Raw genomic sequence first — 15,066 nt, 5'->3', positions numbered from 1 at the left:
TTTAAAACTAGACATTAGAGTATAGCTCCATCTTTCACAGCTGCATAAATTGGCAATGTGAGTTTGAATGGGTGATTCAGCTGCACTTGTTCGGCCTCCTCTGCTCCTGAATAATGTGTGATAGAATAACAAAGCTATAATCTGCAGTGAGGCAGTTGTTGAGAAAACACAGGCTGTGGTTTTGGATGTACTAATGAGAATTGACTGTACAACTCATTCATCTTTATTTTCAGGCAATCCTCCGAAACCTAAATTGTCAAAACTGACACAAGAGAAGCACCCTCCTGCACCTGCCTTTTCGTCAACAAGAACTGCTTCACCAGTTCCTAAAAAGCCTTCTAAACCGCCCCCAGAACCTAGGCAGAAATCTCAAACAAACAGTGGCAAAGGTTCAAAAAACCACCCTTCACAAACAGAAAAGAAAGTGCCACCTCAGTCATCAACAAGGGGAAAACCCAAAAACTCCACAAAGCCCAGAATTACTGTCAAATTGGCGTCAAAAAAGACAGTCAAGAAAGAACCTGTGGTTCATCCGAAGCCCGGAAAAAAGCTAAAGGTGGCAGGTTTTAAATTCCTTTCGAAAGCCAGGAAAGTACAAGGTGCCCAGCTCTCCAGTGCCCATGTGAAGTTAAAGAAAGGGAGCCTAGCTGGAGGTGCAGAACCTGCAAAAAGCAGAGGGGGAAAAAGAGGACAAGCCACCATCACAAAGCAAGGCGGGAGGAAGGCAGCAGAGAAAATAGAACCCAGCATCTTTCGTCGGAGGGCCAAAGCTAATACTGATGACCAAAAGACAGAAGGGGAGCCCGCCATGCCAAAGCTGGATCTTCCGTTGGAAGCTGTAAGTGCAGAGTCAAAAACCGATGGAAGGAAATGCCGACGCAGGCGGAAAGCTTCGGAGACTAACCCTGAAGTCTTTAAACAAAGGAGGCGTAAAAAAGTAGGTCCACTGTGTGAAACTGGTGGGAGTCTCATGACCGAATCAGAAAGTCCAAGTTTGGAGGTCAGCACTGCAGAGATCTCAACAGTGACAAGGGACAGTGCGGTACTTGGTGAGGAAAAGGAGAAAGTGTCAAGCATAAATGAGCACAAGGAAGACTATCAGGTAACTGGCATCCCTATCCCTTTAGCAGTAGAGCCAGAAAAGTCATCTGTTGATGCTGCTGAGTGCCTACCTTTTGAAAGTGACGGGCAAGACATGGGGATCCCAGGACTGAAGCTGAAGAGGGTTAGGAATCCCAAAGCTATGCTGGCCAGTTCAGCCCGGTCACACTCTAGTGGACATGGCTCCAAGGGCTCACGCAAGAAGCAGAGTAAATTTGTGTGGACCCTGACGTTAGTAAAAGGTAAAAGCAAAACCAGTAAGCCACAGGAGTCTGAAGATCTTGGCAAAACAGCAGAGGGTGTGGGAGACTCCACAAAAATTAACCAAGCTTCTTCCGATGACTCTTGGGTGATTAAAAGTCCCGAGAAGGTGGACTGTGAGGAGATTAAAGTTGAGGACGCACCAGAAGTAACAAAGCACAGACGAAAACGAGCAAAGTCATGTAAGCGGAGAAAAGACAAGTTATCTGTAAGTATTGAGCTGGGAGAGGTGAAGCAAGCGTATCCAGATGAGGCCACACAAACGGATGGAAATATATTAATCGAAGACACTGTACCGCCACTCCAGCTGAAGGTGGTTTCCTCACCCGGCAAATTCAACAGTTTGCAGCCGTCGTTCTTGATTCGTCGAGTTGGTCCTGATTCTGCGGAGAAAGAATTAATAGCGGAAACTATCAGTGATATTCCTGAGGAAAAACCGGCCGTATTGGAAGCTACCATCCAGCCAGCTCCTAAAGTAAGGGTGAGAGCTAACCTCACTAGCTCAAGAAAGAAGCGTGGCCATAAGCCTTGGACAAGCCACAAACGTAAGACTAAGAAGAATCTCCCTGTTGAAATCACTCCACATTTACCTGTTGCCGAAGCTGAGGCCCAGACTGAGGAATTTTCGGCAACAGCTGTTATGCCTAAGCCAAGACGACGAAAGAGTCAGGTGGGAGTTTCAAGGAGAAAAAGGTTGTCTCCTGTGAGGAAGAAGCAGTGGCCCTGTGAAACTGTGGCTGCTCTTGAGCCTGCCTCCTCTGAACCTTTGGCAGTGCCCGACACGCAGCCAGAGTCGAGAGAGGAGGTTGCTGCAGATCCAAAAGGAGATGGAGAGGTCTTGGTGTTGGAACCTCCTGTGACAGAAGAACGACCATTGTGTTTTGTGAGGAAACCTCGTAGACAAGGCAAGAAGCGTCGAAGGGCATTAATTGGTCAAAGGTTGAAACGTAAAGGCCAGCCTCCTAGATTGCCTCAGGAGAGGTTTGATGTTGAGGATTACCGTTCGTTTGCCACCTCGACCCCTTCAAGGCCTAAACTAGTTGGTGTTCTGAAGACAAAATACCGTAGGAAACAAGTTCCTACCTCAAGCCTTCAGTTTCTTGGGGTGAAACGTGCAAGGGCCAGGCCAGCGATTTTGAGTAAGGAATTGGAAATGGGGTTAGCCCAGCAGTTTTTTGACCAGGATGAGAAGGATGGAGCAGAGGGAGGTTTGCAGCCAGCCTCCAGACAGCTCCAGAGGGGGAAATCCAAGTTCCTCAAGAACATCCGCCATTTTATCATGCCTGTGGTTAGTGCTCGATCCTCACGGGTCATCAAGACGCCAAAGAGGTTTATGGATGATGCAGGTATGTCTGTTCTCCCCAAAAGGAGTACCCCGAAGAAAGGCCACCACTTCGGCCTGCATCCACGGCTGGGCAGGAAACGTGAGGATGGTGTTGTCGAGGACCTGACCCCTGAAATGCCTCAGGAAAATGAAGACACTCTGACAGAGCCCTCATTGGATGCTGATCTGTCATTAAGCCAGGAGACCAGTGATGATTCCACACTTGCCGATGAAGGTCCGACCATCGACAATCTTTCGGGAAAGCGAAAGTCCCTCTTAAGGGAGCCCAGTTTCAAATGGCGTGTGATCGGGGCTTCTGGTGGAGAAGTGTTCACTCTCGCTAAACCCAGAGAGAAAGTTAGAAAATACAAGAAACGACTTTCCCCTAAAGGTTTCCTAACATGCGGGGACCCATCTTCCTCCAGTCCTGCCCTCCCTCGCATGAAAAGGACTCCTAAGCTCTGTAAAGGGAAGACTCAATCAAAGCTGTATAAAAAACTGAAGCTGACCCCAGGCACTGGTAGAAAACGCCGGAAGAAGGATGGGACCTGCTTTGCTTTTGGAAACCCCGCTGATGTGGAAAAGAGAGGCCGAGCTGATGACGACAAGGGCTCGTGTGGGATGAAGTCTCTCTCCGACACGGAGAACGAAAAACCCAAGCTGAAGATCGAGGATCTCAATTCTCCCGGAGTCGTCCGAAAAGTAGCGGTGTGTGTCCGCGCCAGTGATTCCGAGGTCCTGGTGTCGCAGAGTGGACCTCACACGGAGGAATGGGAAAAGGAAAAGATGAACATGAACGCTGAGTCTCCTAGGCCCAAACCCAACGGTAAACATTCTCTTTGCTATGTGCATAGGCATATGTTGTTCGTGAACTCCCAGACTAAAGAGATTAATTAACACATCACGTTAGCGTAATTTTTGGTTTGAACATGTTCATAAAATGCGATGTGTATACTTAACTTGATTAATGTTCTGTTAGCCGTGTTCTGTTGCCCTGTTTGACTACCCTGTCCTCTCCTAAAGATGAGACCTTGAAATCAGAGGCTGCAGATCAGGAGCTGCAGCCTGAGTTGGACGGGAGTACGGAGAGCGACCGGGTGGTGTTGGAGGAGAAGGGCACCTCGAACCGCATTCGTCTGACCAGTGCCAACAAGAGGATGTTCCACCTGCTGAAGAGGGCGAGGGTCCAGCTCATCAAGATTGACCAGCAGAAGCAGCTGAAGTCTTCCCAGGTAACGACCCTTTCCCGGTTACATGTCCTAGATGTTGTGCTTCACTGTCTGTTTTTTGGTTTTCCTTCGCCGGTGCTGTTACGATCTCTGTCGTAAGTTCAGCGCTTAACGGCACTCGCGTGCAACGGTGACTAAACGTGGGTTTTCTGTAGCTTCTGTGCGGGTCTATGAGTGCGGGAGCTCGAGATGCCAGTGTGACAGGTGTGAAGAGAAGAATGAAAAGAAAGGAGCGCATTGAAGCTGGCTCCGCTAACAAGAATGGGGCCCCTCAGGTATGGGTATGACTCTGAGACAGAAACTCAAAAAGTCCTCCCACGCACTTACCGTTAAGCCACTGACTTTTTTTGTTTGTTGCTGCCCCAGGCCACACAGTACTGCAAGAGCGAACTAATATTGATCACATGAATGATTGGTACAGTATCTGTGAATCTGAGTGTGCCCTGCAGGTGTTCACGTTGACTAGAGAAACTCTGGTTCACTTAACCTCACACTGCTCTTGGTAGGCACCATCGCTGTAGTCAGTTAATGAAATAGCTGAGGCTTCAGCCTAAAGACTTTAGCGCTGGCCTGCCTGTATTAGGTGAACCACCTAAAGCCCTTAAGTTGCATATTTTCTATTTGTTGACCCCTAACTTAGTTCTGTGAAGTAACGGGTTTGCAGTATGAAGTTGTTGACATTTATATTTCAAGTCTTCATCACCCAGTAACATTGCAAGACAATGGCGAGCATTTCACAAGTAAAAGTTTGAGCACACTCTTCATCCTCCGCCATCACTTCTGTGATTAAATGAGTGTTCTTATTGTAACTGAATAATGAGCATCATAGTGAGAATCATTGTATTTTCGGTTGCTTTGATGTGAACACTGCCCCTGAATGTGCATCGTGGTTTTAGTCATCCTTGTAAATGTCCAGTCGGTCTTTCTGCCTGTGTATTGCGCGTGTGTGTAAGTATGAATGAGTGTAGTCCTGCAGTGAAATCTGCTCGTCTGTTGTGAATGTAATCCAACAGTGTCCTGTAGCTGCACTTCTTTTTGGACCGCAGGGTTGTCTCCAAGTGGCCGATCGCTGCTGTTAGGACGGTCGGTTTGAGCCTGTCTTCCTGTTCTTCCCCCCCACCCCCGCCCCCCCCTGGCAGGACCTGCGCCGGGGCGGCCCGCGGATCAAGCACGTGTGCCGGGCGGCGGCCGTGGTGCTGGGCCAGCCCCGCGCCACCGTCCCCGAAGACGGGCCGAGGCTGAGCGCCCTGCCGCTCCACGAGCGGTCCGGCGCCTCCCCCTCCCCCACCGCACAGGGTGAGGCCCCCCCGAGAGCGCCGAGCCGCTCTGCCGCTGAGCCGGGCGCTCGCCGGCCCGGCGCTAGAGACGCTAGAGAAACCGTGGAAGTGCTCACTTTCTGTCTTCTGCCTGCTTCTTTCTCCTTCCCCCCCGTGTTCATCAGTCGATGAGGTGACATCTTTCTTTGTGAAAGTCGCATCGTGTGTACATTTACGATTATTCATCTTGCAGGTGCTCTTGTCCATCTCACAAGGCCATTCTGACTAATGATACCAAGTGCAAATAGGTATGGGTTGCTAACTATAAGCAACAGAACAGCGTAGGAACAGACACTATGTATTTAATGCAAGGCTGATCAGATTCAGCCTCAATACAAGTGGGTTATTTCTCTCTTCTTTTTTTCCTTGAGTTTGTGCCTTCCTCGAGCGTGAGAAACCCCAAAGGATTCTTTTTTTAATGGTGGTCTTCTCCCCCCCACCCACAGGCCGGACGTCCCCTTCAGGGCCCGGAAGCCCCGCCCAGCAGGAGCCGAAGGTTTCTAAGGGGCGGGGCCTAGTCGTGCGTCCGCGAAGCGAGTACGGGCCCTTCGGCATGAGGTCACGGAGGTGTGGGACCTGCAAGGGGTGCCACCACGAGGAGGACTGCGGAAAGTGCATCAACTGCCTGGACAAGCCCAAGTTCGGGGGACCCAACACAAAACGCCAGTGCTGTGTGTAAGTGGCACGCTGTCGATGCTCAGGGCAACCTGTAACCCTCAGGAGGAGGGTTTTTTAAACCAGCTTTTGAGTCTAATAGTTCTAGACAGTTCAACCCATAAACCAAAAAAATGCCTTTCCTCCATGAGTCATGTTTGCAATTTGTTTTGTGAACTAAATATACTCCTCATTGTATTTGAAAATAGGATTCATTTCTGACTGTATTCATTTTTTTTGGTACTGATGTAAAAAATCGGGCAATTTCTCTTCCATAGATGGGATTTACAATGATAGTATCCATTTCCAGTTGCATTTCCGCCTTTGACCTTTACACTTCAAATGACTGAACTCATTTAATATCATATGGGACCGCTCACTTTCTCTTGCTCTCTCTCTCCCTTCCTTCCTCCCTTCAAGGTTTAAGAGGTGTGACCGGATCGAGGAGAGAAAGGCTCAGCGCCTGGTGGGCAAGTTCCACAAAGGTACGCCGGCATGCAGTTACACACACCATCCATCGGATGTCGCCATTTACCCCAGAATGAGCTCCTTCTCGAGCCTCATCATAGCGCCTGAAGCCATTTGCGTTTACGTTTAGGCATTTAGCAGAAGCTGTGGTCCGGTCAGAGTGACTGACTTTAGTGTGGATGTACAGGTTTAGGCCACAAGCAGTGCTGATGCCAAGTCACTAGGTTCATAACAGATGGTAGTCGTCAAGGCATAATCCTGCAACATGAAGTTAGGTACTCTAATAGGTGCAAGGAAGGAAATTGAGATTATTAGGAAGCATGGGTTACAGTTTCATTTTTCAACGGTTTGAGCATCAGATGCAGTTTAAATAGGCATGTTTTCACTGGTGTGTGTGTGTGTGTGTGTACAGTTCACACAAAGCGGAGGAGGTCATCTGCGAGCGGCTGTCACTCCAGCAACGACGAGGGCGAGGCGGGGGAAGCGGGGGGCCGGTCGCCGGCCACGCCCACGGCCGACGGAGAGAGCCCGTCGCTACGGAAACAGCCGCGCCGCTGCGTGAAACCACGCTCCTACTGCGACCTCCTGGACTACGACTCGGACCTGGACATGGTGGGCGGCTCCAGCTCCGCCTCCCCTGGCCGCCGCAGGGCGCCCGGGCCCCGCAGCCAAGGTAGGAGCGGGAGGAGGGGTCAGCTGACCAGGGCACAGATACCCAGCTCTGCGTGCGCGCGCATTGGGTGTGCTGTCGCCCTCTAGTGGCGAAGCTGGAACATTTCAGTTTTCCTGTTCCAGGAGATCTGCCGTCCTGCACGTTTTCATTTTAACCCTGATTTGATAGCCCTGATTCTACTGAGTTAGCGGCTCAGCGAGATCGCTAGCTGTTGAACGAGGTTCGCTTTGCCAGAGTTGAAATGGAAACCTACAGGATGTTAGACGAGTTGGAGCTGTCCTGGTCTAGAAGCTGAGGTGGGGGTGTGGGGCGGGGGGGCCGGTAGACTTTCGGGAAGCGAGGGATTGGTTGGAAGGAAGCGAAGGAGACGGTGAGTTTTATGTGTAAGTTAATGAGACTGCCATTGCTTGAAATGAACCCCAGGTTCCTGCCTCGGCCACAACTATTGGCCGACTGACAATACTGCCTTCACTCATATCTAGTGTATCATGGGATTGTTTCCTTGGCTTACCGGAAAGCTTTTTATTTTCCACGATGCCTGGTTTTTATATTTTTTGATTCCCGATTGAAGAGAAAAAGAAGTAATAAGTGAAAATTGTTCCACCAGAAGGAAAGGTTTTACATGCCCAGACAGTTTCGTCTGTAATTGGTTTAACAGGGGCGACATAGCTCAGGAGGTAAGACCGATTGTCTGGCAGTCGGAGGGTTGCCGGTTCAAACCCCGCCCTGGGCATGTCGAGGTGTCCTTGAGCAAGACACCTAACCCCTAACTGCTCTGGCGAATGAGAGGCATCAATTGTAAGCGCTTTGGATAAAAGCGCTATATAAATGCAGTCCATTTACCATTTACCATTTAACAGAAGATGGGATGGGCATTTTACATGCTGTAGGGGGTTTTTGGCTGGACCACAACAGCGGGGCCAGCCATATAAACGTGAATGTCTGTGACTGACTGAGTGACTGAGTGAGTGATGAAGTTACACTGCGCATGTCTGTGACTGAGTGATGAAGTCACGCCATTGGCCGGCCGGTTCGGTCCAGCCATATGCTAGGTTTTGACCGGGTCTTGTTTTAATTTGTATTTTGTTTCTGCCCCCCCAGACCTGGCGTCGCTGGACGGCTTCCCCGGCGGCGTTTCGGAGGACGGCGTGCGGCATCGCCGGCCCGGCCAGCACCGAGTCCCGCCCTGCCGCCGCAAGGTGGAAAAGGTAAAGGTTAGGCGGGCGCGGCCCGATGGCGGCTTGATGGCGGCTCGATCGCGGCTGACCGGACTCACACAGTAACGTTTCCGCGTGGGCACAGGGACGGGCGGCTCCAGGACCTCCGAGTCACGTTCGCCCTCATCCGGGGCGTCAAAAACACAAATAACGTTCCCCAAGCAAGAGTGTTTCATGAGGAGAATGGGCCTCAGTATCTGGCGTAGTAACCCACAAGGGCAGGGTTGTTCTCAGTCCCCCATTCACAGCTGTGTGTGTGTGAGGCTGGGGGGACTACTTGGCATTTAATGATTTGAGTGTAGAAAGATACCTTTTAACCAATTTACATCTCATTTTCCACCTAATTGTCACTCCCCTTTGTTCAGAAGTATATCAGTGAACTCCAGCGCTTCCCTCAGCTCAGCACACGTAGCCCGTGTGATGCCTGCGCAGTGGTTTGCTCCAGACTGGAGGGGAATGAGGGCGATGCTCACAGCTCTCAGGGCTAGGAAAAGCCCGGTCCTGCTTTAACTGCCTTTAACTGCCCTAACTGCACAAACTAACAGACTCTGATTCTGGGACTCCTAGATGGATAACACGCTCCTGCGGGATATTGCACGTCTCTCTCTCTCTGTCTCTCTCTCTCCCCCCTCCCTCTTCTTCTCTCTCTCTCGTGCTGTCTCTCTTTTTGTCTTCCTCTCTCTCTCCCTCTCTCTTTCTCTTCCTCTCTCTCTCCCCCTCTCCCTCTCCCTCTCTCTCTCTCTCTGTCTCTCTCCCCAGCCCCCTCCCCCCCCCCCCCTGTACGCACGCGGTTCTTCCTCTCTCTCTCACCCGGTGGTGGTGTTTGCTGGTGGTGGTGTTTGCTGGTGGTGGTGTTTGCTGGTGGTGGTGTTTGCTGGTGGCGGTGTTTGCTGGTGGCGGTGTTTGCTGGTGGCGGTGTTTCCTGGTGGTGGGGTGCCTGTCCCCTCTGCGTGTGCGGCCTGCCTGCCGGGGATCTTTTTTGGCGTAACGCTGGTGCTCTTCTGCTTTGGCTGTAGCGGTGCCGCCCCTCTCAGGCTCTGCAGGAGGACGCGGGCGGGGCCGACGCGGCGCGGGTGGAGAGGGAGAGCCGGCAGGCGGAGCTCCTGCTCCTCCGCATGGTTCGCTCGGAGTCCGAGGACACGCTGTCCGAGCGGGAGGACGAGCCGCCGCCCACCGCCAGCCTGGCCCCGCCCAGCAGGCGCGGGCGCGAGGCGGCGTGGCGGCCGCGCCAGGAAGCGAGCGGGGGGTGGCGAGGCGGTGGGGACTGCGGCGGTTTTCGCCTGGCGACCCGCATCGGGTGGAAGGAAACGCCGGAAGGAGGTCCGGACTCGGAGAGTCGGGCGCGACCCTGCCGAGCTCAGACCGCCTGCTCCCCCTCCAGGCCCCTGGAGCAACCGCCAGCGTGCCTGGCGCGCTACCAATCGGTCCGCCCAGGGGAGAAGGAGCCGTCCGAGCCCTCACACAAGATCCGGGTCGACTTCAAGGTAGGCCCAGACCGCCCTCTCCGCCAGCCACTCCGGTTCTGAAGCCAAGGGTGGACCAATCGGGTTCGCCAACCACTCCGGTCCTGAAGCCAAGGGTGGACCAATCGGGTTCGCCAGCCGCTACGGTCCTGAAGCCAAGGGTGGACCAATCGGGTTCGCTAGCTGCTATGGTCCTGAAGCCAAGGGTGGACCAATCCGGTTCGCCAGCCGCTATGATCCTGAAGCCAAGGGTGGACCTATCAGGTTCACCAGCTGCTATGGTCCTGCAGCCAAGGATGATAAGATAAGATAAGATAGACTTTATTGATCCCCAGGTGGGGATATTTGGGTGTTACAGCAGCAGATGAAACAACGTATCACACATAGACGTAAAAGGGAAAGCATTCATAAAGTGCTTGATGGACCAATCGGGGTTAGTTTCCTGCCTGAATCAGCACTGCCGTTAGGGGCATAGATTCAGAAATACTGTGGTGTGTACACGTCCCCCGATTCAAAAATAGCTCCTGAAGCCCTGCGATAACCTGCAATACGTTCAACATCCACCGTGTGTCAGTGTTGCACCTAGCTTTCCGTTTGTTTCGTTCGCTTTCGTTAATGAAATTTTTGTGAGGAAATTTGGCGAGTTTGTAAGTCATGATAACTCTAACCATAATCCAAACCATGTCCATAATTTAAAGATGGGACTGTTCTCATTTTTAATTTAAATGCATTCTTTCATTTTCTGCTTCCTTTCTGTTTGCCTGACCCCCCTGTCCCACAGGAGGATTGTAACATCCAAAACCTGGGTGTGACTCTCTGACCTGCCCCTCTCCCTCTGTCCCACAGGAGGACTGTAACATCCAAAACCTTTGTGTCTCTCTGACCCGCCCCTCTCCCTCTGTCCCACAGGAGGACTGTAACACCCAAAACCTGGGTGTGACTCTCTGACCTGCCCCTCTCCCTGTCCCACAGGAGGATTGTAACACCCAAAACCTGGGTGTGTCTCTCTGACCTGCCCCTCTCCCTCTGTCCCACAGGAGGACTGTAACACCCAAACCTGGTGGTCTCTCTGACCTGCCCCTCTCCCTCTGTCCCACAGGAGGATTGTAACACCCAAAACCTGGGTGTGACTCTCTGACCTGCCCCTCTCCCTCTGTCCCACAGGAGGATTGTAACATCCAAAACCTGGGTGTGTCTCTCTGACCTGCCCCTCTCCCTCTGTCCCACAGGAGGACTGTAACATCCAAAACGTGTGGCTGATGGGGGGCCTGAGCGTGCTCACCTCTGTCCCGACCGTGCCGCAGTACGTCTGCCTGCTCTGCGCCAGCAAAGGTCACCATGAGGTACTGCTCGCTCGCCCGCGGCCCGCTGGACAGGGCGCGCCCCACACCACTCCACCCCACTTTTCGGAAATTGTCTGAGTGCTGTCATTTTGTGGAGCTGATCTCACTACTGTGGCACTTTAATGATGAGTGTTACATGTGGATATGTGTGTACGTGAGTGTTTGTGTGCGCGCGTGTGCATTTGTGGGTTTGTGTGTGTACGTGTGTGTGTGTGTACGTGAGTGTGTGTACGTGTGTGCATGTGTTGTATTGTGGGTTTGTGTGTGTGTGTGTGTACGTGAGTGTGTGTGCGTGTGTGTGTGTGCGTGTACGTGAGTGTGTGTGTGTGCGTGTGTTTGTGTGGTTTGGTGTGTGTGTGTCGTGTGTGTACGTGTGTGTCTGTGTGCTGTGTGTTGTGTGTACGTGGTGTGTGTGTGTGTGTACGTTGTGTCATGTGTGTGCGTTGTGCGTGTGTGGTGCGTGCGTGTGTCGTGTGTGTTGTATGTGACGTACTGTTTGGCACGTGTCGTGTGTGTGTACTATGTAGCCGCTGTGCTCCCAGGTCTGTGTCTGCGTATCTGAGTATTGTATGCAGTGACGTAGAGTTTGGTTCATGGTGTTAGTTAATCGTAGAAATGGCCGAGTGCTCCCCAGGACAGCTCGACAGCCGTTCTGCAACTGAACGCAACTGGTATTTTGCTTATTTAGAAAATAGAGTGGCATCCTTCCTCCGGACAGTCGCTGTCCCCGCACACAACCCTCGTCTGCCTTGTATGATACCTCCGGTTGATTTATTACAAATATTTTCCGATACACTGTATATTATGATGCGTTTTCCAACAGTCCGTTTCCCACTCTGAGCCAGTTCCTGTAATGTGCCAATGCCCTTTGAAGAGAATTTAATTTTTTAAAAGTGTAGCACAGTGGGTAAGGAACTGGGCTTGTGACCAAAAGGTCACAGGTTCATTTCCTGGGTAGGACACTGCCGTTGCACCCTTGAGCAGGGTACTTAACCTGAATTGCTTCAGTGTGTATCCAGCTGTATAAATGGATACAATGTAAAAAAAAAAATAAATAAATGTAAAAAATAGGAAAAAATGGAATCGTTGTGTAAGTCGCTCTGGATAAAGGTGTCTGCTAAATGCCTGTAATGTAATGTAAAAAAAAAAAAAAAAAGGTCTTGAAACATGATTGACTAGTTTGACTTTAAATGACGCCTGGTGAAGGCGATTCCTGAGCTTGAGAATGAGTGGTTGCAGTGGCGCATGCAGCGATGCTGAAATGCAGTGAGTGGTTGCAGTGGTGCATGCAGCGATGCTGAAATGCAGTGAGTGATTGCAGTGGTGCATGCAGCGATGCTGAAATGCAATGAGCGGTTGCAGTGGTGCATGCAGCGATGCTGAAATGCAATGAGCAGTTGCAGTGGTGCATGCAGCGATGCTGAAATGCAGTGAGTGATTGCAGTGGTGCATGCAGCGATGCTGAAATGCAGTGAGCGGTTGCAGTGGTGTATGCAGCGATGCTGAAATGCAGTGAGCGGTTGCAGTGGTGCATGCAGCGATGCTGAAATGCAGTGAGTGATTGCAGTGGTGCATGCAGCGATGCTGAAATGCAGTGAGTGGTTGCAGTGGCGCATGCAGCGATGCTGAAATGCAGTGAGTGATTGCAGTGGCGCATGCAGCGATGCTGAAATGCAGTGAGTGATTGCAGTGGCGCATGCAGCGATGCTGAAATGCAGTGAGTGGTTGCAGTGGCGCATGCAGCGATGCTGAAATGCAGTGAGTGATTGCAGTGGCGCATGCAGCGATGCTGAAATGCAGTGAGTGGTTGCAGTGGTGCATGCAGCGATGCTGAAATGCAGTGGGTGGTTGCAGTGGTGCATGCAGCGATGCTGAAATGCAGTGGGTGGTTGCAGTGGTGCATGCAGCGATGCTGAAATGCAGTGAGTGGTTGCAGTGGTGCATGCAGCGATGCTGAAATGCAGTGAGTGGTTGCAGTGGTGCATGCAGCGATGCTGAAATGCTGATGTGGTTGCAGTGGTTGCCTGGAGCCTGCTGAAATAGGGATGGTTGCGTGGTGCATTGCAGCGATGCTGAAATGCAATGAGTGATTGCAGTGGTGTATGCAGCGAGCTCTAACGCCTCTTCCTCCTCACAGATGCTGTACTGTCAGGTGTGCTGCGAGCCCTTTCACCGGTTTTGCCTGGATCCTGCAGAGCGCCCCCTGGAGGAGAATAAGGAGAACTGGTGCTGCCGTCGCTGCAAGTTCTGCCACGTCTGTGGGCGCAAGAACAAACCGTCTAAGGTAGTGAGGCTTGGGGCACTTTGACATGGGGGGGCACGTAGACCTGGGGGGGGGCACATCAACCTGTGGTTGGCTCACCTACCGCACACTCATCTTTGGCTGGGAGTTTTTTTATTATTGTATTTTCTGGAAGTTGTTTTATTGTTGTTTTATTGCAAAAAAAAAAAAATTATCTTATTTTCTGATTTGGACTTTTGCTCCTTTCCAGCCCCTGCTGGAGTGTGAGAAATGCCAGAACTGCTATCATCCCTCCTGCCTGGGCCCCAACTACCCCAAACCCAACAAGCGCAAGAAATCCTGGGTGAGCCTCGCCCCCACAGGGGGTGGACCGCACAGGTCATCCCCCGGTTCAGGCTCTGGTGTAGGAGAGCTCGTCGTCCTGGAGGAGCACCTCCTCAGCCCCTCTCCTCCTCTCTCTGTATCAGTGTTTAATCAGGGCTGTTTTTGGACGGGAGGTCCCGGATGGGATCTCTGGGAATGGGTTTTTTTTCGGCTGTTTTGGTTCCGCCCTGTTCACTCCTGCCCCTCTCTGCAGGTGTGCATGACCTGCATCAGGTGTAAGAGCTGTGGCGTGACCCCGGGGAAGAGCTGGGACTCGGAGTGGAATCACGAAAAGGGCCTTTGCCCCGACTGCGTCAAACTCTACGACCAGGGTGAGAATCGCGCAGGGGGCGGGGGCAGCGGCCGGTCAGGCTGTGCTTTTATCCTGGGTCAGATTAAGCCCTCTTGTTGAATCGAGGCAGGTTGTTATTTTTGTTTTAGATTTCAAATGTATTTAGCAGCATCTTTGTTTCGCTCATTCATATGACATTTAGCTGATTGTTTCTTTCAGCGATACAATGCACGTTAAGATCCACGGCTCCTGGCCAGCTGGGATTTGAACCTGCAAACCCGAGTTAAATATTGACCGGCTTGTCGTGTCTCTGCCTCTAGGTAATTACTGCCCCATCTGCTACAAGTGCTACGAGGACAATGACTACGACAGCCAGATGATGCAGTGCGCCACGTGTAACCACTGGGTCCACGCCAAGTGCGAGGGGCTCTCAGGTGGGTCCCCCTGCCGCGGGCCGCTCCGCCGCCTCAGTAATCCGCTCACAGAAGGTGCCCTAGAGCCCGCGAAGTGGACCCGGATTTCCGTAGCTGCAGGAGTGTCCTACCTCTCTACCCAACACCTACTATACTATACTATGCGGTATTACGCTACACTAAATTATACTACGCTACATAATGCTATACGATGCTATTCTACACTGCACTATGCTGTACTACACTGTACTATACTACGCAATATAAGAGTATACGTCACTGTACTGTGCTATACTACGCTGCACTATACTGCACTGCTGCCTTGACCTACTGTAGAAAGAGTCTTCCACCGCTGGGTGGGGGGTGCGGGGGAAGTCGCCTGACAGCAGGCTTCCTCGGACCTCTGGTGCTTGCGGTGTCTGAATCGTACCCGCTGCAGTGGTTCTCCAGTTAACCCTAACCCGCTGCAGCGGTTCTCCAGTGAGCTGCGCAGTGGTGCCGCCGAGTCGACCCGAAACGCACTGAAATTCTAACTGCGAGGTCACTGGTTCTGCGCTCAGCAAATTCCAGCGTGCGAGAGCGTGCGATAGCGTGCGAGAGCGTGAGAGAGCGTGAGAGAGCGTGAGAGAGCGTGCGAGAGCGTGAGAGAGCGTGAGAGAGCGTGAGAGAGCGTGCGAGAGCGTGCGAGAGCGTGCGATAGCGTGTGA

General features: G+C 52.0%; 1 protein-coding gene across 1 annotated transcript in view; it reads left to right on the top strand.

Annotated features, from left to right (window-relative positions):
- The window catches only part of kmt2bb (lysine (K)-specific methyltransferase 2Bb), a 55,222-nt gene that overhangs the window by 6,874 nt on the left and 33,282 nt on the right, over positions 1 to 15,066 (top strand). The window contains exons 3-16 of the mRNA XM_064323709.1: positions 234 to 3,512; positions 3,710 to 3,918; positions 4,071 to 4,190; positions 5,055 to 5,211; positions 5,678 to 5,906; positions 6,306 to 6,370; positions 6,766 to 7,026; positions 8,128 to 8,234; positions 9,260 to 9,727; positions 10,936 to 11,049; positions 13,187 to 13,333; positions 13,542 to 13,634; positions 13,869 to 13,986; positions 14,267 to 14,380. Of these exons, the coding sequence (XP_064179779.1) occupies positions 234 to 3,512; positions 3,710 to 3,918; positions 4,071 to 4,190; positions 5,055 to 5,211; positions 5,678 to 5,906; positions 6,306 to 6,370; positions 6,766 to 7,026; positions 8,128 to 8,234; positions 9,260 to 9,727; positions 10,936 to 11,049; positions 13,187 to 13,333; positions 13,542 to 13,634; positions 13,869 to 13,986; positions 14,267 to 14,380 (5,481 nt within the window). The remainder of the gene's footprint in view (positions 1 to 233; positions 3,513 to 3,709; positions 3,919 to 4,070; positions 4,191 to 5,054; positions 5,212 to 5,677; positions 5,907 to 6,305; positions 6,371 to 6,765; positions 7,027 to 8,127; positions 8,235 to 9,259; positions 9,728 to 10,935; positions 11,050 to 13,186; positions 13,334 to 13,541; positions 13,635 to 13,868; positions 13,987 to 14,266; positions 14,381 to 15,066) is intronic.

Source organism: Anguilla rostrata, chromosome 1, assembly GCF_018555375.3.
Source record: "Anguilla rostrata isolate EN2019 chromosome 1, ASM1855537v3, whole genome shotgun sequence".
NCBI lineage: Eukaryota > Metazoa > Chordata > Actinopteri > Anguilliformes > Anguillidae > Anguilla > Anguilla rostrata.
This window is presented reverse-complemented; position numbering and strand designations above follow the sequence as displayed.